Source organism: Tauraco erythrolophus, chromosome 11, assembly GCF_009769465.1.
Source record: "Tauraco erythrolophus isolate bTauEry1 chromosome 11, bTauEry1.pri, whole genome shotgun sequence".
NCBI classification, from domain to species: domain Eukaryota; kingdom Metazoa; phylum Chordata; class Aves; order Musophagiformes; family Musophagidae; genus Tauraco; species Tauraco erythrolophus.
In genome coordinates, this window is record NC_141475.1 from 11,554,338 (window position 1) to 11,579,892 (window position 25,555).

General features: G+C 38.5%; 1 protein-coding gene across 22 annotated transcripts; it reads left to right on the forward strand.

The window, feature by feature from the left end:
• Window positions 1–56: 56 nt before the first annotated feature.
• Window positions 57–25,149, forward strand: MFF (mitochondrial fission factor). Of its 22 annotated transcripts, none has more exons than XM_086618487.1 (11): window positions 2,747–3,743; window positions 4,182–4,242; window positions 4,440–4,570; window positions 5,600–5,817; window positions 6,725–6,897; window positions 7,757–7,845; window positions 11,843–11,917; window positions 15,462–15,620; window positions 21,204–21,266; window positions 24,031–24,115; window positions 24,478–25,149. In XM_086618487.1, the coding sequence occupies exons 4-11, from the start codon at window positions 5,601–5,603 to the stop codon at window positions 24,607–24,609; spliced, it is 993 nt and encodes a 330-aa protein (XP_086474613.1). In that variant the 5' UTR covers window positions 2,747–3,743; window positions 4,182–4,242; window positions 4,440–4,570; window position 5,600; the 3' UTR covers window positions 24,610–25,149. The 22 variants fall into 22 exon arrangements, with proteins under 22 accessions (XP_086474626.1, XP_086474620.1, XP_086474636.1 ...); XM_086618490.1 differs by having other exon boundaries at window positions 4,187–4,242; XM_086618491.1 differs by having other exon boundaries at window positions 2,747–3,713.
• The last annotated feature ends 406 nt before the right edge of the window (window positions 25,150–25,555 follow it).

Consider the following 25,555-nt stretch of genomic DNA (forward strand, 5'->3'; position numbering starts at 1 on the left):
GTCACATGACGCGCGGTCCCCGGCCCGGCAGCCCTTACGGCGGCTCGATGGAGACGAGCGGGCCGGTTTTTGCCCGGTGGTGAGGGTCCGCCGCGCCGCTTAACCGCCCCCCGCCCGCGGGAGGCAGCGCGAGGGTCCGGAGTGCGGCAGGAGCGGGCAGGGCAAGGGCTGCCGGCCGCTGTCCCACCGCTCTGGGTGAGTAGGGGCTGCCGGGGCCTGGCGGCAGCGTCTGCAGGCTGTCCGGGGGAGTTCAGCCCGGCCGCGGGGCGCCCTCGGCTGTCGGGGCGCGAGCATGCCCCCCCCGGCCGCACAGTCTCCCCTCCTCAGCCCGAGCTCCCTCCAGCCCGTGTCGTGTGCCGCTCGCCCCCGGCTGCGGCTCCTCTCAGCCTTGTTCCCCGCCCACCCGGCCCCCATGGCGCCGGGCCCCCTCCTGCCCCAGCCCTGCTCTTCGCCCCGCACCTACCCGCTTGCCTCGGCCCGCCGCTGCTTCCCCCGCCCCCCCCACCTCGGGGCACCCTTTCGGCTTCTGCCCACCACCCTCCTGGTGGCCGCCCTCCCCCCGGTGCCGGGTGTCGCTGCCCGACACCTGCCGGTGCCCGGTCTCGCACGCCCGGCGTTCCCAGCTCTGTGTTCCTGAAAACGTTTGAGTAGCGGGACCGGCGCCACTTGAAGCCGCCTTCCCCAACTGGAGGTTGGCAGTGGCCTTGGACGCGTGTTTTGGAGGCTCGGCCCGTAAGGGGACTGACTCGGGGTGGTCCCGAGTACCAGGGGAGAGCTTGAGCATGCCTACAGCTCCTGTGCTCTCCGAGCTCCCAGTTCCCCCGTTACCTTCTCATGACATGAGTAGTTGACTGGGTCTGTTACTGAATGCTCTTAATGCTATCACAACGCAATGAATATTTGGGTGTTTCAGACAAACTGTGACAGTTTTTTCCCCTCCTAACGTTTCCAGTATTTCTTCTATTAAAAAAATGAAAAAGGTGTTTTGTGTTTAAAACCTTCACATGGAGTAAAACAAACTTGAAAGAATGCAGCCTTTAGTGTTTTGTGATCCCATCCCCTTGTTCATGTATAATAGACACTTTTGTTCATGTCGTCCTTGTGCTAAGGAGCGGTCCCGATGTATTTTAAAAGTTCAGCACATGTAATTACTGTGCAGAACCACTTTCAGCATTTAGCCTACATCTAGCTCCCCTTTCCCTCAAATTGTTCTGTTAGTACTTTGTTACTTCGTAGCTTCTGATCCTGAATGCCTCTGTGATATATGTTCTGACAGTTTAGGGTCTTTTGGGTCCTGTAATATGTTTCCTTAACTTTGCTTTAAGCTCTCCTCTTCCCCTTTTACTTGTCAAAGGATATCTAGACACTTGCCAAAGGAGCACTTTGTAGCTTACGTGTACTCGAACAGACTACCTGTGAAGTAGCCACGTCAGGAACAGCGCTGTTGCTGGAACAGTCAATTATTTGGTGTAGGCTGTAAAACCTGCTCTGATCTCAGTGCTGGCACGGCTGTACTGTTACCAGTACTCATCTTCATATATCTCAGATTAACTCGGATATCTATACTGCGCATAACATTGCTGGTTACAGCACAGATACGGCCAATGTCTGGTTACTGCCAGAATGCTGACAAAAAGTCATCCTTTGGATTCATATGCATTGCTTCATCTCTGTCTCTTCTGTTGCATTCCTGTTTAGGAGAGGGAGGAAGGAGAAAGGCACCCCTGTGTCTTTCTGAACACATTTAATTCATTTTATATAACTTCTCTTGCACTCTTTTCCCTTCCCCTCCTCTGGATTTTCTCCTTCCTTTCTCTCTTTCATTAAATGCCACTGATGCTCATTTGTGCTTCAGCTGCTCTCTGTCCTTTATCCTATATTTGTGATTGTATTTTTATTGTCTCATCACTCAGACTTCTTTTCTTTTCTTGTGCCTCTTTAGAGCTACTTAGTTCTGTAAATATCAATTTTAAAATCCTCCTTCTCGTTGATTTATTAATTTATTATTAATGTCTTCTGTAAAATGCTTTAACAAGAACATTACAGAAAACATAACTTTGATTTCTGTCCTCTTTAAGTAGTTGGGGATTTTGTTAACAAACGGTTTAAGTATTTTAAGTTTTCTGTTGTTGAAATCTCGCTGTTTCTTGTTTTGCCGTTCTCTTGTCAAAGGAGTAAAAATTGAAATCAGTTTGACAAAAAGTACAGTGCTTAAATGGCACAAAGTAGATAAGAAGTAGGCACAAGTAGAAAGACATTGAGGTGTTGTATCTATAGGTCCTTGGCAAGAACAGCTAAACTGACAAATTGATATTTAGTTTGTAAAGCAACTGTTCTAATGCTGTCCTTTTTTGTGCATGTTTTACCTTACAGCTGGAAAGCAGTTGTCATGCAGACTTATGTGCAAAAGCAATGCCAAACTTTAGGCAAACTGTCGTGTAAATATTGCTGTAGTGTAGCGGTATTTGGTTGCAAAAATTAGAGCCCTACAGGTATTTCAAAATTAGAAGGTGAACAAGCAGTGAAACACCTTTTGTCAAGTCTTGTGAGCAGTTTATTCTTCAAGCTGCTGCCAGTAGATATTCTGGGTACGTTTAAGTTCTTTTTAAAATGTGGTCTCTTTATTGACATTATGATTTTCACTCCTATTGATTTGGAAATTCTTCACTGATCATAAACCATGTTTTGAAATGAAAAGCACCTTTTGGAACGTGGAAACGTCAGAAGAACTCTGTTCATGTCACTGGCTAATCTAGCCCATGTCTTGCAAGAGAGACAAATCTAGATTGCAAAACCAAAGGGCAGGGACAAAAAAACCTCAAACTGAAATCTTAAGAATTTCGAAGTGGCAGAGCTGCTTAAGCACCTCTTGAACTCTTGTAAGGTGTTTATTTCTATTTAAATGGGTTGTTCCAGTTCCTTTCACTTGATAGATACAAACAGTAAGAATTAATACAGATAGATTAAATCTGCATTGCTTCAGGTATTTTTTTTATAACTGTGGGGTTTTTTTTAAGTTTACATAGAACAATGACCTTCTTGCCTTCTCCCTGACACCTGGTTCTCCTGCTGTGCTGTAGTGAGACCTTGAGATGAATGAGATTCTTTCATTTATCTGTGGTGATAGGAAGTCCTGAAAGTAACACTGAGGATCGCAGAGTGGATTGCCAAGTGGATCAAATCTTGAATATACTAAATATGTGCATTTAATATAGTGTTACACAATCCAGATCCTTCTGTGTGCTGCTTTCTGTTGTCCGAACGTTACTATTAGTTTGAGATTTTAGTGATACAGTGTCCTGGTTTTGACTGGGATGGAGTTAGTTTTTCTTTTTAGCAGCTAGAAGAACTCTGTGTTTTGGTTTTAGTCAGGGATTCACTGGGAGAAGAACGTTGACAGTGCACTGATGTTTGTAGTTGGCACTGAAACCTCAAGGACTTTTCAGCTCCCCATGTTTTGCCAGTGTGCAGGAGCACAACAGGGTAGAGGGGAGCATGGCCAGGACAAAGGGTCCACAAGTCCGCTTATGGTTTGAACTTAGGATGGAGGGCTAAATTGGCCAATCATATATTCCATATCATGCAATGTCATGCCCAGCATATAGATGAGGATTGACAGGTAAGAAGGACGTTTGCTTATCTGGGATTGCAGTGCCAGGAGTTACAGTTTTGGGACTGTTTATCAGGACGGGACAGGCGTTGGTCATCTGGTGGTGAGCAACTATACCGTGCCTCCCTCGTTTGTGTATATTATTATTATTATATACATACATATATATATTCATATATTATTATTATCATTACTACTTTAAATTTTATATTATTGTTATTGTTAAATTGTACTTATCTCAACCCATAAGTCTCCTTCCCTTTTCCCCTTTGATTCTTTTCCCTGTTCCCTGGGGGTGGAGGCAAGTGAGCGAGTGACTGTGTGACATTTAGTTGCCAGCCTGCCTAAACGACCACATTTGGGAAGTATTGCTTCTGTGTGATGGTGGGAGGAATGGCTTGTGGACCGTCTCACCTGCCATGTAGATGGTCTGCACTGAGACTTTTTGTTTGCAAAGTTCTGCACGTTCAGCTTATGAAAGCACACGTGCAGCAACAGACATAGCCTTGGTGCTAAAAATAGTAAAAGAATGTAGTTGCAATTATAGTGGCAAACCCTGCCTTTTTTCCAGGACAGATCAATTCATTTAGGGAACTACTTCAAGCAATACCACTAAAAGATTTCTTCCTAGAGTAAGTTATGCTTCCCATAGGCGGATTTGCCGGGATAGCTATATTTACTTATTGTGTGTGTGCATATATTGTATAGAAATATTTATTTCTTTCAATCCTAACCCTAAAAATAACCATTATCTCAGTCTGAAACGTTGACAAAGCCCCTCAGCCATTGCCTGCATGAGAGGTTTCTCACAACCGAGTATTTGTTGCAGCTCACAGTTTCCTCTGGGAGCCTCTTTCCATCCCTGCTCTAACTGCAGCTCCGGAATGTCTCTCCCTTACCCGAGCACCTAACCGTGATCTCAGTCTGAGCCATCAACAAGGTCTACTAGCCACTGCCCAGGTGAACAACTTCTCTCAGCCATACAAGTTCCCTTTCCAGCCCACAGTTTCCATTAGCAGCCCCTTTCAAGCTCACCTCCAAGTGCAGCTGTAGGATTTCTTTTTCTGTCAACCTTAAATCTAACCTCAAAAATACTAATTATCTTGGTCTTTGTCCTCAACACAGGTCCCAGCAATTGCTGTGTTAGTGAATTTCTCACAGCCCAGTTTCTAGGAAATTCCCCCACTGCTTCCTGTGAAATTCCCCTCCCTTCCTAGGAAAATGTATATATAAGTATTGGCAAACACTTTTAAGTGTGATAAAGTCTTGTTCCCTCTCTGCCTGTCCTGTATCTGTTTTGCAAAAGTAAGATTTTCATTTACAGAAAAATTCAGAAGTGAAAAGTTTACAGAATTGCTAGTGATTGGGAATGGGTTATGGGTATGCTAGGTTTTCAAGCTGATTTGACAGGCTATTGATAAGGAACTTCGTCCTGGTAAAACAGAGTGAGATCTGTGTGACTGACAGTGAGCAGAAGTCTACTGCCCAAGCTGAAGCCTGTCTTTTGTTCCCCTGCTTCAACATGCAGTTTTGTAAGACTTCATCTGTTTTCTCAAATACGAGTACACTGGGTCTGTGTAGCTACAGATCAATATTTCAGATCTCTTACCAATCCTGAATAGACTTCCTATCAATCCAACCAATGGTTTTTTGGTTTGTTTGTTTTTCTTTTTCTGCCAGCTAGCGCAGGAATAGTACATTACATGCAGAATTTCTAGAGTTTTTGTCACAGCTCAACTTGAGGACCCTCAGTGCAGCTTTAAGCATTGTCTGCAGCACCACTTTGTTCTTCTGTTGTTGCCCTCAACTCTCAGCCCCTTGTGACTATGCTTCCTGTGAATTTTATCATCTAATTCGTTTCTCTAAATAAGTCTGTTCAGGTGAGATCATCTTAACACTTGCCTAGTAATCAGAACAAAGAGTTTCCTTTACTTGCTTTCTGCTAGTTTCCCATGTTGCTGTTACAGCTTTGTGGTTTTCTTTTGCCAGAATGAGTGGGGCTGCATTCCCATCTCCAGCTGCCGAGATGGCAGAAATTAATCGCCTTCAGTATGAAATGGAATACACCGAAGGAATCAGTCAGCGTATGAGGGTCCCAGAAAAACTCAAAGTAGCTCCTCAAAATGCTGACCTTGAGAAGGGCATCCAAGAAGGATTTCCAAATGCCAGCGTAACTATGCAGGTTCCAGAGCGGATTGTAGTGGCAGGTATGTCTGCATTTCAATAGAGGAAAAATAAGCAAAAATTTAAATTAGTTTCCCAAATTTCAGATGGACAAAAATATATATTGGTACATTTTTAAAAGAAAAACCTGTAAATTGCTTCCTTATTTTCGAACAGTTGTTGTTCATCAACTTTGACTTAGGAAGTTTCTTAAACTCAGAAAATGATTCATGAATAGTTTTGGTATAACTTGTGGTGGAGACAGTTAATGAATGAATTATGAACAGTAAGTTTAATTGCTGACTTTTCATCTTACTAAACCATTTCTGGAAGAAAAAAAAATGTTGATTTACACATGAAGTTTCTTAATTAACTATAAGCTAAGGTAACTATAACAAATTTTGGGGATGTATTATATATTAGCTGTGCAATATGTGTTTGATTATAATCAGAATGCTAATTATGTTAAGGATCTGTCTATTATTGGTCACACTGTATCAATATTTCTTTAATATTTATCATCATGGGCTTTACAGTGACAGTCCTGGAACTGCTGAAGGCCTTACAATTTGCAAAATGTGTGACATGCATGTATTTTACGCTTTGAAAGAGTGACGTCTTCACATCCCCAGTCACCATATTTCTAAACAAATACACCTTTAATAGGACTATGTCTTGAGATTAAAAGTGCCCGTACTTGCAATAGCAGTTGATGTTGCTTAGGCTTTCTCAGGATCATTGTTTTTGGAGAAACTGCTCAAATAAGTGTCAATTAATGTGGTCTTTATGAGAGCTTTATGTGTTTAACATACACGTCCTGTTAAAGAAAGGTATACTTAATTACTTGGCGTAGTCAGGGAAAGTAATTGATGTGATGTCTTTTTGAACTTTAGGATTAGCCCTCAGACCTCAAAACAGCTTGCTTTCTATTGACAACTGATGTTCTTGCAGGTAATAGTGAAGACATTCCATTTTCCAGACCACCAGACCTTGACCTTCTTCAGTCTACTCCATTCAAACCACTGGCATTGAAAACTCCTCCCCGTGTTATTTCTCTTAGTGACCGACCACTAGACTTTTTGGACCTAGAAAAACCTCCACAGCAGACACCTCAAAATGAAGAGGCTAGTACTTATTTTACTTTTTCCTTAGTTGAGAAGCATTTCACTAAAGAAAGCGAAACAGCCGATGATTTCTGTACTGTGATGCAGATTTACCTGGGGAAATATAAAAATATTTTATTAGCACTGTACTAGTTCTAATTATGACTTTGAAGTTCCATACTTAACTGGCAGATGGCTAGGGGTTGGCATGTTCAGTAAGCTTACGCAGTACTTAAAAAAAATAAAATCATGATTAGAACTACTCGAAATACCTTTAACAAAAACAATATTTTTGATTAAAGAGAAAGCTGCAGGACTTTTTGAATTTGCGGATTATCGGTAAACAAACTAAGATTCTTTTAATGGTAATAGTTAACCTTTGGAATTCATGGCCAGATGATATAACAGCACATAGAATTAGTGAGTTTTAACATAACTCTGAAAACCAACTTCAAAGAATGTTATAACACTGGCATCCAGGTGGATGATGTGAAATTGACATCTTAAAACCTGAAAAATATTTATAAAGCTGCATATTCTATAGACTTATAAAATAGAGGAGAAATATTTATCTCTGGTGATAGGAAGTAATATTAAAAATATTGCTTTCTGGCATATTCAAAATTCGGTTTGTTCATACTTCTGGCATCAGATCATACGGATAGATGACAACAGGATTGCAATAAGTTTGGACCCTGGTTTTGCATATGCTAGCATCAGATCCTGTCATCAGTTGTTTTCCTCCTAATTACTGAGAAACCCATGAAAACATGCCTTTGTATCTGAGGGTAGACCTAACCTACGCATCTCCAAGGCAAGTTATTAAATCTGTCCTGGAATTCCCTGTCTTTTATCTCCCTGTTTCTCCCTTTTTACACAGGTCCGCTCAGTGGGAAGACTGAAGAGAGAACGTTCCATGAGCGAAAACGCCACTCGACAGAATGGCCAGCTGGCCCGAAATGATTCCATGTGAGTAGAGCAACAAGGTGCAGGGACACAATTAGAGCTTTTTTACATAGTTCCTTTGTTCCTTATCTCCTCATTATTTGTGTTTTCCAACTAATATTTTGTATGTTGTGGCAAGTACATAATTCTAAATATTATAAGGCCAGCATTTTTCTTAATTTCTATGCCTTTTGTTTAGTGAGGTGACTCATTTGGGAAGTATTTTTTTGCAGTGGATGGGTGGGAGTGTTTGTGGGCTCACAGTTGGTTTCACCAGTTATCGTGAATTGTTAACTTCAGGAGATTTTTTCAGTTTCTGAGCTGGTGTAATATTTTTTTTCTCTGTGAATTTTCAGGCAATTGAGTTCCTTGTGCATCAAAATGTTTCTGGTTCTTTTACTGTTGATATTATGTAATGATTTTTGTTCATAGACAAAGGAATATGTGTATTTCTCATAAATACTAGAATAAGTCATTTTTCTCTAGTGTCAATGTACTTAATGTATTGGAATCTGTGAGTATATATCTTAATCTTTTGAGACCAAAATGGCAGTTGGCATCTAGAATTGTAAGCTTCATCTATTGATACCATCTGAGGTAGCAATTCTTCTGGTGCTTTCTGAAGACATACAGGTCTGTATGTTTTTATTAGATATGACAGTCTTTGGCTAATCACAGTTCATTCTGAGTGATAGCATCTTTCCACCTGGCCATAACTGGTTTTGCAATGTAACACTTAAAACTCACATATAAAAGATTCCTAATACAGCTACCATAAAGAATACTTTCCTTTGTTGAAAGGATGTTAGATTTAAGACTCCAAAGATGGGATTGATCTGTCCCAATGTAGACTGTTTAACACTACTGCTAAACCACCATAAACTTCATTTTCAGTAACTAGAGGGAAATAAGCACATGACCTATTTAGGGTCTTCCTATTTTTAGTTTAAAATAGATCAAGTGAATTATGTCCTAGAAATGTCTCGTTTCTTCTATTTACAGCAGGGGCACTGGGAGGTACTGTATGTACTACATATCTGTCTACCTGTTAGTTAGTTTGTCTAAAACATGTACTCTGATGCATGTTCCAGACATGTTGCAATTCTCCTTCTCTTCTTCCAGATCTTCATGGAAATACTGTTACATACCTTCCTCGTCTTGCTTAATGAGCCTTTTGGTTCATACAAGCTTGTAGATAGCACATGTCTAGGTACTGAGGTCTGCTGAGTCATATATTCACTGAGCTGGCAAAAACAGATTCATTCATAAGCTTCTGATCAGCTCGGTCTCCAAATGTTGTAGCAGCCTACTAAGTGCCTCAGGTTCCTTGTGGGTATCGGTCATCCAGTTATGCCCTATTGGACCGGTCATACTAGAATTTCACTGCAGAAGTGGCCTTTACTTTCCTAATAGTTTGCACATGATACATGCTGGAATAGATGGTCTTCATGTGATGGAAGCTGCTTGTGAAAAAGTTTACCCCTTTGATGTTGGTGTTACCAGCTCTGCTTTTCCAGTCTTTGATGTACTGGACTTAAAGGAAGAATGGATGGTATATGAATTCTTGCAGTTTCAAGAAAATCAATTTATCCTTGCTCACCAGTCTTCCGAAAGTCATGGGCTGTGTCTGCCCAGCCAGCCATCTTAGAAACTGGCAAGATCAGCTCTTGACTGGATGTATCCAGTTGCTGTTGGATTTCTCACAAATATTTGGACTTCTTGAATCCAAAAATCATAAATCTGTAAAACTCACCTGTGTGCTTTGCTGTCTCTTAGTGCTATATCTAGAATTACTGGTTTAAAATGGTCTGAATATTATTTGCCATCACAGTGATTAATCTACTAGCGGTCCTTCTAAGGCTTAGCAATACGCTACGAACTTGCAATCCTGTAAATTGAAAAAGGATACGATCAATAAACATGTAACTGGTAGCTTGTGTGACTCGGTTTTCCACTTACGAAAGCCAGGAAATTACGACGCATCTGGAGATTAGTTTTCCTCTCTTTATGCCCATGCTAGTGCTTGCATAATGTCTGTCAGATAAATCAAACTTCTGATGCCAAGCAGTTTCCATTATGAGTGTCTTCTAGGAAAAGTATATAAAGTTTAGATTGGTCCAGGATCTCTTCTCTTTTATTTGTACGAAAAATAACAACTAGCTAATATTGAGCCTGCTGTGTCTGTGCTGTCTGCTGCCCATGTGGAAGAAGCTATCTTTCTTCCCTGCAACATTCCACACTTGCCGACCTGCAGATAACGTATTTTAGTAGAACTTCATTTGTCTCATACTCTCTCAAGTACTTGTTTTTTTGTGACAGAAGCTATGCTGTGCCTAATGTGTACATCATCTGCTTTGAAATCAATGAGGTTTCTAGAAATGGCTTTTTTTCTGTCATCATTGCTGCTTCTGACTCAGTGTGATGCAAAAAAAGAAACCACTTTGAACATGCTGTGGCATTCTCAGTGATGCTGAGTCTGGCATTTCTCCCTCAGGTTTTGTCAGTCTCAGAGTGGAGAATCTGACTATGTATCCAGCTAACTCTCAGGATAATGTTACGTGAATTCAGATAAGGAGAACGCTGTGTTCACAGTGGAACTTGTATGGCTCACACAAATGCAGGAAAGCTAAGTCTTTTGTACTTGGTGGAAAAGGTATCTCTTGCCTCTCATTGTCTCACAGTTTAGGCCCAGAGGACACATACCATAAACTGCAAAACAAATTGCAACTTTCATGTAAATAAAAACAGGAGTAGTGATTCTACAAACAAAATTGATAAAGTGGCATTCTGTTTTCACTGCATTAGCTACTTGGAGAAGCTACCCATGTGGAAGTGTGATTGTATAGCTCAAAGTAGGCAACAGAAGCAAATAAACCTGCTTGATGTAAATCATGCTACCTCAGATGGTACCGGGTATCACCTAGCTCATAGACTACTATTTCTCTTAGAGGTTTGCGGTGAATGTGGTGCATGTCTTCTAAGTTTAGCTTTGTTGTTGACAAATTAGACCATTTAAGTAGATACATTCTACTACAAATGTATTCTTTGCACTACAGAAAATGTAATTGTACACCTGTTACCTCATTTATATCACACTGAAATTTCTTTACCATCTAGAAATATTCTTTTTTCCAGTGGTACAAAACCACAAGAAACCAGCTGCTCCTAAAGGTCTTATTTCCAGTGTTGTTGACAGAAATAAATAATCTTTCTTCCAATTACTGTGATGATACATTGCTGCTTCATCAAAACTGGCTTGACTTTCAAGTTCATATCATGTCCAAGTAGTTTAATTCTGCAGTAACAAATACTATGGTACTCTAACTTGACAGCTATCAGCTCTCTATTCCTGTGCTTGTGTGAGTCTGATTCACATCTCCAATAGGAAAGAGAGTCCATGTTTTACTTCAAATATTTAATTCATATATATAAAAAAAGTTTCTTTTTTTTTTCCTCCCCTAAAATGCTTGTTTCTCTTACCTCCCTTATTCAACTTCCTGATAGACACAATAGCCTACTTGGATGCTGTGATGAGGACCCAATTGATAAGGCACGTGGAGCACTGCCTTTTCAAACCTTTGTATTCTAAATAGGACTATAACACTCACGTTTTAATCTGGGACACTGTTGTCCTCCTTGGACAAAATGTTCAGGTGTACTGTGCAAAATTCCAGTGCTTGACCTACAAAGTTACAAAATTAAACATTCTGGAATAGATTGTCAGATTAAAGCAAAAGAATTGGCTGGGCTCCCTATCACAGTGTTTTCTACGTGGTACTAATAACTGTTTCTTTTATGTTGTTTTTCTCTTGTCATCCAGTTGCATGCAGAGACAGTTCCAAGAATTTTTCAGGAATTGAGCTTCACTAAAGACAGTGACTCTCAAATGTTTTGAGCCTCACAAGTAGTCACCTGCTTGTACAATAACTGTCCATCTGCATAGCAATAATGACAGCTTTCTAAATTACAATCTCTCTATTTATAAGGATGCTTACTTAAGAGATTACAATTATTATTCAAGGTGGCACAGATCAGATACTGTCCCGAGAAATAAAATGCCACGGTTCCAGTCACCTCTTTCATCTAAGGATTGCACGTAAGCCTAAATGTTACCTGGTATATGAAAATCAAGAGTATGTTTAATTATATAGCTCTTTGCAATACTAATTTTCTGACTAAGTATCTATAGTTTAGAACATGAAATTTGAAACAGCCTTAGCTACACTGAATGTGTGGTTTCTAATTTTGCTTCAGGGTTTCTCAAACTTTGCCAAATCGTTTCCCTGTGTAACAAGCATAGGGAAAAATACCTGGTGGCAAAAGGAAAGGGACAGCTTCAACTAAGAACCAATTTGAAAAGAAAAATAAAATTTCAAAATAGCTTTAGTTTGTTTGATTATTTTTTTTTTTTGTTCTTTGACTGGTTTTGAATGGCTGGAGGAAAAAAAGCTGCTTCTTGGCCATTACCAGCCAATGTTGAATGCAGGGATTCCATTTCTGCATCAGAAGTCAACAAACCACCAAGAGTGCATGGAAAAGGGGACAGCGTTTATTTTTTTTTCTGCTCTAGCCTTTCCCTTAGAAAAACACATCTCTCTAGAGAGTTCAATTTCACAGTTTGAGAAATTCTGTTCTTCATGTACATAATGGGGGAAAAGGTAATGGTGTGCATGTCTTTGTGGTTGAATTTAAAATAACCTTGATTAGTTAAATCTGTTTACCTCTCATTTGATACTTCCAGAACAGTAAATCAGAGAAATATCTGAAATAAGCCCTGTGTACATCACAAATGTTTTGAGAAGGCTTAGGGGAGATAACTGCTAAGCTAAAAACTCTGCGTATAGTAGAATATTACTGTGCTTTCCATAGTAATTTCTGTAATTCCATGTTGTTGATTTTTGGTTCTAAACTCTGGAATTGACTGATGTTTGTAACCAGGGAGTACTAAAATAAGTGGCTAGAGCTGTACATAAGAATTATTTTCAGAAGTTTGAAACAAAATTATACTTACGACTAAGACCATTTCACTACAAATGGAAGACAGAAGGGGGATAACCACAATGTCTAATGATAAGTAGTCATACTAAATGTTAGAGAATTTTCCTCATGTTAGAGATTTTTTATTGTGTGTCATCTTGGCTGATTTGTATATCAGATCTTTGCTGCATAATATTTCTTCTCCATAATCTCTGACATAGTCCAAAAGTCTTGCAAAGATATGGTAGTCAATAATTTTGAATCATGGAAAAGGACAAAAGAAAAATTTGCCTATTTAGTTGTTGTGGGTTTTTTTCTACACCCCCCTCCTCCCCCCCATATTTCTTAATCCTGACATTTGAGTTCTTCACAGAATTATTCTTATTTTCAGACAGAAAGGAAGAGAGGGCACTCTCAAACTATGTACTTTAGAAGGATATTAAATGTAACAATAGCCTTTATGAAGAAAATGTGAGTATTTTCATGTGCCTGTACAGTTTAGCTCATATCCAGGAGCAAATAGATTTAAATAATCTCTTATAAGTAAGAATTAAATAATATCCTAAAATGAGTAAAGTTCAAGCCACCTGTAAAAAAAACAAGCATAAAGCAGTCCAGGGACTAGACCATGGGATTAGGAATTATCTAGTTCTGAAGTCCACTTTGATTTTTTCCTTACTATATACACTTTCCATTTAATCTGCACATTAACTTTCTTTTAGAGAGTTTCATGCAGTTTTAGTTAAGTAGTTTTTTGGGATTTTTTTTTTGTATCTACAGAAGACTTTGTATGCAAATAATATTACTGTGGTATTTACAATAATCTGAATGTGGACAACAGGAGCTCCACAATATCTTCTAGTTTGTCATATGTCTAAATACTGTTTGTTACTTTTTTTTAAGCTGTCTTTTGGCCTATTCTGTAAATCTCTGAAGTGATCAACAGGAAAAATTACCTTTAATATAAAACATACTATGAGTTCAAGCCTTCAGCTCTTCCCTCATTTCCCTCAAGCTAGCAAATCCACAAAGGAGTAGAAATTCTCATAAATTCACTTTAGTAGCAGTATTTCTATACTTGCCCTTGCTTCTTGATGGTTTTTCTAATGAATATGGGCATTTCCAATGCATTTCAAGAGTAAAATGTGTGGATGTGACCACTACCATTGGTTGCAAAATAGAAGTCGTCATAAATATAAAAGAAAGATAGATTCTACAAGTCTTGGAGAATGTTAAAAAGCTGTAAAGCAGCCAAGTAGATGCTTACTGATGTCTCCTTCTGCTATTCACTTCCTCTTGTCCAAGTCTTGCTACTCTACAGCAGCATGAAAAGATATTTGCAGTTTAGGTAATAAATGATGACCAGTATCAGTCAAGCACCAGCCACTGCTGTCTTTGCATGTCTCCTGACATGCATCCTGACAGGATGGCTGAACTTTTCTGTGGGTGAACTGACATCTGTGTAACATGCTTTGAATATGTCTTTTCAGTTGAATTTTCTTTCTTACGCAGTTTCGTGATCTTGATGCCAGCCAGTCACAGAGCAACTCTTTGCAAAATAAGAGTATCTATAGAATTATGACCCATCTAGAGATTATCAAATCAGCTTCCAAGCACTCAGCCACTAATGCTTTGCTTAATTTCTTAAAAATGCCAAAATTGTGAAGACTGACATTCTAACTCCAGAAACTGCTGGAGCAAAGTACAAGTGGCAAGATCAAGGGGAACGCGTTGAATTATGGATGCTAATCTTGAAATAAAAACTATCCCCAAATTTAAAGAGTACAGTGACTCGCACTTTGATTTGCATTTGTGTTAATATTTACAGTTAAGTTAACATGAATTAATTCCTATTGAAGAAGCATCTCACCTTTAATTAAAGTTTCCTTGTTTAAAAAAAAAAATAAAATATCTGATGTGTGAAGGACAATGTGGATAAAGTCAGGTTGAATGTAAAGAAACAGGAGCAAATCAAAGGCAGTTTATCAAAACTAATTCCTGTCTGATAGTGGTGAGGTTTGTATAATCCAAATGGTCATGTTTGAATTTCAATCCTGTATATTTTAAATACTATTTCTGCATCATAGTCAAAAACTGAGATCATGTAATTTCTTGTTACTGATATATGAATTCTGTGCTTTCTTTGGAGTTTCTTGCAGTTGCCTTTAAACTTTGTTCATGTGCAAATCAAAATACTATCTTGATCTTTAGTCATAGCTTGAAGAAAAATTTTTGTTGAAGAGGCTCTGTGTGAGATTCTCCCTATGGAAAAAGGCTTGTGTTTTGAAAGAGATTATGGGTAGGATTTTTTTTAAATGCCAGTGCTTGTAAAAACACTTTTCTCATTGATGTCAGGGAGGACTTGAATACTGACTTCAACAGGTACAGAATTAGCTGGACAAGGGCTTCTGAAACTAACTTGTATAACAGATCAAACTGTGTCTGGATTATTACTTGTGTTTGTTTCTGAAGAATGTATATAAATGTAGCTCATGATCCCTACACGCCTAGAGTTTGGGAGTGTTACCTCACAGTGGTGGGAGAAGGGTAAACTAAAAGCAAGCAATAAGCATTTTGCAATGGGGTCTATCTGAAAAGGTTTTTTTAATTTAAAAATCTGACTATAGTATTTCTCTTTTCATTTACTGTGCTTGTACGAACAGTGTGACACCATCACTGCAACAGGCTCGTGTCTGTCCTCCCAATATGTTACCTGAAGATGGAACTAATCTTTACTCTGCTCGTGGCATTTTGTCGTTTATCCAGTCTTCCACTCGTAGGGCTTACCAGCAGGTCTTGGATGTGCTGGATGAAAACCGCAGGTGATTGGTTGTCACTGATTCTGCCAGCTTTTGCTGCCTTTTTTTTTCTTTTTCCTTTCTGGTGGAGTTTGGTTTCTGTTTACTAAATAATGAGATGAAATTATTTGCTTTTGCTTTCTTTTGCTTTCACTATTCATAAGCAATTTAATTGTCCAAAATTCACATTTCAAAATGCTTCTATTTCAGTCAAATACAGCATTGTTTTGTTATCCTTCCAAATAAAAACCAAAATAAGAAGTGTTAGTCTGTGACTGCAAGGGATTTTGCTGTTCCCAGACTGTCAGTGTTTTTGCAATTAATACTTGACCCTGAGCCTGCAAATTTATTAGCCTTGTCTTCTGCTTTTCCATTGGTGAGCAATGGTGCAAATCAATGAGATTGGGTTGATGTTGTCATAAAGAATTAAAACAAATGTGCAGAAAAGGTATAATATTATGCAAGGCATTACAGACACTGATAACATGTCAAGACTTTTAGCTGTTTCAGTTTATATTGGGAATAGTTACATCTGGTTGATAACATGACTGATGGTGACCACTTTGATGGATGCTGAGAGCAACAAAGCCAATGTGTACTGAGAAGCTGGTTGCTCCTTTGATTAATGCTGTCTGGTTTTATGGATAAGCCGATACTTTGAGAGATGAGCCAAAACAAGCCTCATGGCAGTCATTGCATAGTATTTACATTCTTTTCAGTGGAGTTTTGTCCACTTGATGTATCCTTGGACTGTTTTGATTTGGCACTTGTAAGCATTAAAAGAATGGTGTGTTAGAAACATTTATAAAGACTAATAAAGGCAAGGTGAAATTACCAAACGCAATTTTCATTTCAATAGTACACTAGCAGAGAGATTCAGGTAAAAATTGCACACAGCTAGTTTCAAGTGTAGGGCTGGCTGAGACCTTTAGGGCTTTCCAAGAGTTTGAAGTAGAGGAGATAATTGGTAAGAATGTTGGGGGGAACTGCTCTGTCCTCCTGCAGCCCTTCAGTGTGGCCTGTGCTAGGAAGTTCTTTGAAATTTGCTGTCTGCATCTGGTTGCTAATATCCCAGCACCGCCCTTCATATTTTGCAGTGTGAAGTTAAAAGGATTTGCTTTCTAGTTGTTTTGATAATAAAATATGACTATCAAGCCAATCTTATTGTGAATGTCTGTGTGTTTGTAGTCACTTTCCAAACTGCACCTCCTGTAGCTCACCATGTTTGCTGACTTGACAGTATATAAATGCCCATATTAACATTCCTGATTCATATAGAACTCCAGTCTTACTCAATCCGATGAACTGACTGTAGCTGTTAAAATTTTGATGCCTGTCAACAGCTGAACAGCAATACCTTTTCTCCTTGTCAATACTAAAAATTAGATGGAATTGCAAGTTTATTTTGTTTTACAAAATTAAAGCTCCCAGATAAGGAGAATTTCTACTGTCTGTGAATAATAGTGCTTATGGATACTGTGCCAAGAGTCCTTGTTAAAATATAAACTGAAATTCTAGCCCTTTCCTGCAGCGAAGCTAACAGGTTTTATTCCTGGCTTCCATTAGGCATGTTCTTGCCCGTGGTTTCTTGGATTCTGGAAAACATACACATGCATGCATACACTTTCAACATCAATTATCAGAAAATTTCTAGGGTTCTGAAGACTTCAAAAGTTTGCATTACTCTTCGTGGTTTGAGTTAATTTTTCAGGTGTTCTTACCAACCTTGCTAGAAGAAATGGGAAACCTGTTTCTAGTCACCAATGAAACAAATAGGTGCCAAAATAATGAACTTTTCAATAAGGTGAAAGTGTATTCTGTGTGGTTGGGTGCTTAGATACCCACCATAACTCTACAGCTGGCACAGGAATGTGAAATTTGGATGATCCACTTGCATGGTTGCAAAATACTGTTCTTTTTTTAAATTGCTCCAAAACTGCACTCTGTTCTTTTGCTCTGTGTAATGTGCTTTCTATCACAAAACCTTATCTATTTTAACATTTTATGCTTAATACTAGAAGAGATCTCTTAAAATGAACAAGATCTGACTATGTGTTGCTCACTGAAAATCTTTTTAACTTGTCTCATGGCTTGCTTTTTTTCCCAAAATATTTTCCAATCTACTAAAACGGCTGATGGTAGGTGCTGATTGTACTGCTGCAGGTAATGAATTATGCCCAGTTTAGCCAACATTGCTCGCATAATAGGTTATTTAAATGGGCAACAATTTAATGATCACTGTTTACACTGTCTGTTTACTCTTGCATTTCTTTCAGCTTGGACAAGGACAATAGGTCAGTTTTGTTTTCCAATTCTAACTGTTTTTCAGTTTCTGTTGAATGACTGTAGGGCCTATACCTACTGTCTTTTAAAGACTGATCTTTTATGCTCTAGCTAACAAAAAAAAACAAACACAAAAACAACTGAAACAAAATACCCCAGCATTTAAGGAGATTTTAGTGATGTCTTAAATGCAGGGAAAAAGGCAATTTCATATCTGAATAGAGTTGTGTTGAAATCTGTACTTTATCTGAACTATTTTTCCATCTCTTGGGTCAATACTTTTTTATTTAGGAGAAAAAAGTATGGAAATTTATTAACATTTCCTTTCTTCAGGATAGCCCTTTCTAAAAAGCCACTGTCCTTAAATGCGAGACTTAACCCACATTATCATATCCCTAGGTGTTACAAGATCACTTTTTATATTGAGCAAGTTAATTATATTTTTCATGGAAGAAATAAAATGGGATATTAGACCATCAAAGAAGGCTACACATGACTTTGGATGGGGGTAATACAGTTCAGAAGAAAATGAAATGGATTTGCAAATGTGAAGAGGCCGAGGAAAAACAGTAGCCTAATGCTGTATTAAGTAACTGCTTTAAAGCACCGAGAGAAGTGAGGGGAGCGATTTCATCCAGTCACTGATTCTTCAATGCACCAGTCCTTTCTGTCCTTTAGAAGCTGAGCTTCTTACTCAGTTCACATCCAGAACACATCTGTAAAGTCCTAGTGCCCATTCTTATGGCCTTTCTGAGGTTTCCAGAGGTGTTTTCAAGTACAGTGAGAGGTGAACATAGCTCCTACCTCTACTGAACAAAGAGAATGTGCTGGCCTCAGACCCCTGTGTGCATGCACAGAAATCATGGACGTTGGACCCAGGTACCTAGATTGTCCACACCTTGTTGTTTTCCTCCCAGCCCATGTGTCTATGATTGCATCATTACTGTGGTATTTCCATTGCATGCTCCGCTCTAAGCAGCGGAAGACAGACCAGATTGATTTGGTCATTGCCTTATTGCCTGTTTTCCCACTGTTACTAGATTGTATTACTGTGCATTCCCTTCATGTTTCAGGCTGCCTCTGTATTTGCAGTCAAATAGTTAAGTGTTGAGTATACATGGCCTCAGTTACAGCTTCTTCCGTAACATCATGTGTTAATGTTTAGGATGGAATTGACAGAAGTAGCCAGAAAATTAAAAAATACTGAGTACATTAAAACTTTGAAAGAAGGCTGTGTATTTAATAGCTTGACTATATTATACTTGTGCATTCTGTATTTACCAAAAAACTTGCTGCTGATTTTGCGATAAGGTGATCCCAGTTATGAGGCTACTGTTACCTGTATAATGAATTTTTTTGTTGATATATAAAACCAAGCAAGTAAAAAGTATGGGAAAGGCAGAGGAATATTCTGGTGATCCTTTTGTGTCCACCTGTAAAGAAATAAAATGTGAACTACAAAGAAAAGGAAGAAATCATGCAGCTTCTTAACAACCTGGCTGTGTTGGGAAGTAGAATTAACTTGTCTTTAGTTTAGATTGAGTTCCTGATTTGCGCAGATTCCAGATTGCTCTGGTTTTGTTCCTTGCTTTAGCCCTCAGCTACCTCCAAGCCTGTGGCTTTCCCTGGGAAGGGCAGCATCGATTAGTTAATATTGATTAGTTCTACAACATCTGTAAAACTTAGTTTGCCACAAAATACCACAGAGTCCAAGTCTTTGAGCATTTGAGACCTGTCATTCTCATTACCCAAAATCCAGATATTGTTGTCCTGTGTCAGATGACGTGGGAAATGCCTGCTGGATGCCATCAAGCTGGCATTCACATATCTGCCAGTTAATCACAGGTGACTTATGTTTGCAGAGAAATTCTGTGACCTGTTCCATAGCTGCTGTTTGCTGAATTTCCCATGCTTTCTCAAAGTATTTAGTTCTAGCATCGGTCAGATAAGACTTTAGACTAGCTGAATTATTTCTCCAATTAAAAAACAGGGAGTACCTTTTTTGATCACTTTCTGCAAGACCTCATGCATTTAAGTAGGAATATTCTTTTATTGTATGTATTGGAAATGGGTGTTTCTGTTTTGTAAAACACATTATGCTGGCTTATCTTGTGTGCTAGATGGGAAGACATTGTGGTATGCACTTGTGGTGCTGATTAGAGTAGGACCTGGTCCCCAAAAGTATTATACTGGGTGGCAGAGTTTACTGAGGCTCCTAGATCCTCATCCTTTTAAATTAAACTAGTGGTTGTGATGTTTTTGCATGGTTCTCGCTTGTTTTCTCCCAGCCACCTCAGCACCAAGCTTCTGCCTCCTACATGTACCTGCTAGAAAGATCTTCATACCTAGATTCTTTTTGTCTTTAATTTTATAGCCTGGTGTATATGTGGGTTGAATGCATGGTACAAGTACCTGCTGTTGGCATTGGGAAAATGGAAGAAACTGCAAAAAGGCTTCAGGCTCTTGAACAGTTTGTAACACATCATAGATGTGAAGCTCTTAATGCCTCACTACCAGAGGTACTGGAAACATATAGTACCAGCTTTGTCAGAAGGTACTGCTGGTATTCACGTCTTCTGTAAACTGGGACACAGTAGCTTCTTATTGCAAAGTTAATGTATGTTATATAGTTGCAGCAACTTAAAAAGCTCTATCTTTTCTTCCTCTCTGCCTAGAAAGAAAAGGAAAATAAATTGAAAGAGCAACACTTACAGGATGTTCATGCCATCTACTTGAATCTTTTAGTCACTTTTTCCTGCAGTGATCTACCTCTCTGTCGACTGTATACAGTCCTTGGGCAACAAGCCCAGGCTTTCGGAATTATATCTGGCATAGATTAATAAAAAAAAAGATAAAATCTCCCCTTTCCCTAGAGGGAAGACAGGATGATTAAAAAGGCTTTTATAACTATGTGTAGATACTTTTATTCTTTTTTCCATTGCTGTTGAGTGGGGTTTTGGTATTGGGGAGGAATATTTTTTTTAAACCTGAAGTTTCCCATGGTTATTTTCCAAGATTGATAACCTCTGCCCAAATCTCTATTCCAACAGTTTGTCCTCCATAAATGAAGCTGTATCATCAAAAATTTGCCTATATGTCTTAGCTGCATAAACATTTAGTGTTGATTAAATTTGAATAAAAGAAATATGAAAGTACAATTTACAAAAAAAAAAACCACAACCAGATATTATATTGTATTGAAACATTATACAATATAAGTGGAAGTATTTTGATGTTCCTTTGTTCTGTGTATTTTACCTCTTATCTCTGTTGGTCATTTCCTGTTTCTGTCTTGTCCTTTCTATCTACAAAAACCTGCTGTAGGCCAGTGTTACGTGGTGGGTCAGCTGCTACCACTTCTTCTAACCCTCATCATGACAACACCAGGTAAAGAGTATGTTTTTGTTAGTCATGATCCACTACTTTAGAGTCTAAAAGTCAGACTTCTGTTTCCCTGTTTCTAGTGTCCTTATTTTAAAACACAATACTCATTTCTATCCTCCCTTTCAACTCTTGAGATATTTCAGGCCTTTTTTCTTTACTCATCGGAGTCACCTGCAAAGACCACACTTGTCTAATAGATAAAAAGTAGTGTATGAGGGGAGGCTCTTAAATTACATTAGCAGCATACTTCAAGTATTTTGTATTTAAATGAGTTTTATATTTTTATTGCTAGTAAATTTGGCCTTGCATCACCATATTTTTTCCAGGTGTTCTCAGTAACGTGCCTGTGATTGTTAGTTGTAGCTGGATGCCTTTTCACTGCCATTATCTTGGCAGCTTGACATTGTTTCAGTGGAGCTGGATAAAAGATTGACGTGTAATCTCATGGTCAGGATGAAGGAAGAAAATAGTCCCTTCCACATCTATCGTTCTCATTTCCCACTACACTTCTGTGTTTTCATCAAAATGGAGATTACATTTGTGCTTAAGGAGACACTGGATTCAAGCAGGTGATTCTTCTCTATCTCAGGAATTCAATTTTTGTAACAGTCCAAAAGATTATCTCAAAGGATTTCTTGCTGGTAACCCTCTCAATTTAACGCCAGGAATGGTCTGGAATTTGGTAGAGCAGCAGTGATATACAGTGACTTACTGTGACTTTGTATTAAGTTTATGTGTCCTGGGAGGGACGTGTGCCCATCTCAGTGAAATGATGAGCCTCTCTGCTTTTCCTAAGAGATGGTGCAGGACAACTACTCTGTGGATCTGGTGGGATTTTCTAGGTTTTTTACCATCTACTACAAATTAAAAAAATAGCTACAAAAAGACCCTCCTCAGAAATCTCTTTGGCTTTTGGAGGACCTATAGTAGTAAAGAAAACTTTATTTATTTTTTGGTGTGTGTAAACCTTCAGACTTTTTTTTAACAGTAGAAATGTTCATATTGTTTAATAATTAACTTAGGTTTATTTTAAAATAACTTTGCTTAGTTAGCAATGTGAGCTTCACAGCACTGAGGAAATGAAATAAAAAAAAAACCCACCCCCCAAAAAAAACCCAAACACCCACCCACCCAACAGTTTCAATCTTTTTAATATTGGCCAAACTGAAAGAACTACAAGTTTACTATTTCTTTACAAGTAGTAAATAGCATAGTTAAGTGAATGTTTGAAGTCTTCTTAGAATAAAGAATTAATAATGGTCTTTGTTAGAAAAAGATTTTCTCATTAAAGGAGTTGCCAGAACTTTTTTTTTTGTCCCATACTGCGTTTTTAAAACAGCTGTGACTCTATTGACAGACAATTGCTTGTTTGACCATTTCCTTACTAAAAGCTATTTTTATCCTGATCTCACTTGGAAAAGGTTTCCCTCTCTGTGTATACCCTCTACCCAAAAAAACCACAGATCAAAATATAATTCACTTTGTTTTTTATACAGTGTTGCTCAAGGATCTCATTGTTATCTAAGTCCGTACTAATGCAACTCACCTGAAACAGCAATTCTTATTTAGAAACAATATGTTAAAATGATACAGGGAAACTTTTGACAAGTTGACTGTTGGGAGTGGGAGAGAATCTTGCCTGAGCTGAGAGCGTTCTGTTGAAGTTTGCTGAAGGTGATGAAAGAACATGCAGTGCAAAAGTAGTATCTGCACTTCAGTGCATTCTGCAAGCTTCAGGAGTTCTACACGTTTTCACGTTAGTCTGAGTTGGCCATTAACTGTCATTAAATGCTGAACATTCTTTTAGATGTATTTTGTTGTGAATTTGGTAGCGTTTATATTATTTTGTTCAATTTCCTAAGCTGTTTGCAGCAGTTGTTCGTTTGTCTAATTAGAAAGTAAATCAAGGGAAACTAATATTGGAAATTGAGGGTTTAAGATAGGAAGTGAGAAACGCGGTGGTAGGTGCAGCATCAGAAACTACTTTTACCTGTTAGTTGTTGGAAAAGAATCCGTTTAAGAGGTAGCATTTGGATGATCAAAACACATACTCTATGCAGACTTTCTGCCACTTCCCAACTGATAATAGATATGCCATACTTAATTAACTTACCCTGGAGTTAGAATAATGCTTTCTCTGAATTGCTACGTTAAGAAAACTGAGAGGTGCTCTGGGAACAAACTTGTTAATGCATGCAAAGTTCAGCAGTCAGTGACTCCACACTAGACTCTTTAATTGCAAGATTCTCTGTCTTTGCCTAAAATACTACGATTAATGTGACTGAGATCAATAGTCTCAGTAGGTCTCCATTTGGGATATTTAAGTAGATACTGAACAAAAGACACCCAATTCTTTCCAAGTCTTCATTTGGCTATTTCTAATCTGTTGCCTGGTCTCTTGCAACTTTGGCATTTTAGTTCAGGCAATTCTCAGGTTTGATTAATCAGTAAAATAACTGGAAACGATCTTTTGAGAGACCAAGTGATGGCGAGAAGTCCACCTGCATAGAGAATCTTCAAAAATATTTAAACATGGAGAGCAATAAACCCGGATTCAGTCAAGCACTTATGCACTTCATATGCGTTTGTGCTTTATTCGGTTAGGATCCTGTTGAAATAGACAACACTGTAAAAGCTGGGAAAAAAAGTTTTATAATTATTCTCTCTGTCACCAACAAAAAATACATCTACTCGAATGTTGATAAAATACGGTACTTGCTAATCTTTGTATGGATCAGACATCTAAGCTATCTCCCTTATTTGATAGATATGGTCTTTCCAACTTGGATACTACGCTTGAGGGAACACCAGATGACATGACAGTTGTAGATGCTGCTTCCTTAAGACGACAGGTATGTAAAGCATAGTAGTTGATGCTATCTAAAAAAAAAAAAAAAAGCTGTATTTGTAAAATGGGAGAGCAGGTTTTCTGTACGGCTGCAAAGGTAGCCATAACAGATATGGTGAGGGATCCTGTCAGTACCCCTGCGAGACCACCCTGGTGTATCTTGTATCATTCTGGGAATCTGGAGAGTTCAACTCCGTTTCTGTTCCTATGTACTAGGGACAGCAAGATCTGATGACTAGCGACTGAAGATAGAAAGTCGTGTTTAAAATCCATCTCTGAGATACTAAGTTTACATCACTATTCAAAAGCTTCTAGAAATTCTGGTTAACTTTTAATGAAGTATTAAATGCCTTTCTTTATTCCTAGATAATCAAACTTAATCGTCGTCTGCAACTTCTGGAAGAAGAAAACAAAGAGCGTGCTAAAAGGGAAATGATCATGTATTCAATTACTGTAGCTTTCTGGCTACTCAATAGCTGGCTTTGGTTTCGGCGCTAGACACAGCTCTTGGAATGATTTAATAGTTGAAAATACAAACAATTTGCAAAATTCTTTGTTTCTGAATTGTATGCAGTTTTATAATTCATACACTGGAAACTTCCACCACAGATAAAGGCTATAGAACTGCAGTCTTAAGGGGACACGTTGTTCAGTTATAATGTATTTAATAGATTTGCGTCGCAAATACTTGCAGTATCCTCCTTTGCATGCTTCAGTGTACATATGGATCAGCCGATACGAAGTCTGCTTCATGCAATGTAAGGACAGTGATCTACAGGAATAACCACTGGATATTTTGTTGTGGTGGGAAGAGACTGAGTGGAACGGGTGTGGAAAAAATATCAAAACAAAGGAATAAAAAGTAGTTTTTATTGTTCTGTTGTTAGATGCAATTAAACATGATTGCACTAGTTTTCCTTTAGTCTGAGTAGTTTGAGGTATGCCATATTCAAGGAGTGTGTCCTGTTTCATGAGTATGTTCCTTGTTTAAGCACATGTTCGGGTCAAATAATAAAAGGAATTCTTTACTAACATGGAGATTGTCCAGAGGTGTGTAATATGGTTTTTTTTATCTTTAATTTTGTAGGGTTTTTTTTCTATAAAATACATTTTTAAATAAGTCCGTCTGTAAGTGATCAAAAGATTATGGAGTAAAAGCTACTGATGTGGTATATTTAATAAAACTCTCTCTCAAAAAAACCCACTAAAACCATTGTTTAATGTTTTGGGGTTTTTTTAAGTTTACTTGAGGGTTCATCTAAACTTTCAGTCTTTGGAGGGAGTAGTAGTGATGGACTGAACAACTCAAAAGTAGCAGGTGGGCATCCAATAGCTAACTGCAGCCTACTGTCCTCTGCATTGTGGGATTGTTCTCAGTGTGTGTGGTGAGTACGCAAGTATGGGAAGCTAGCATGGTGTCCCCATGTACCACAGTCAGATTAAG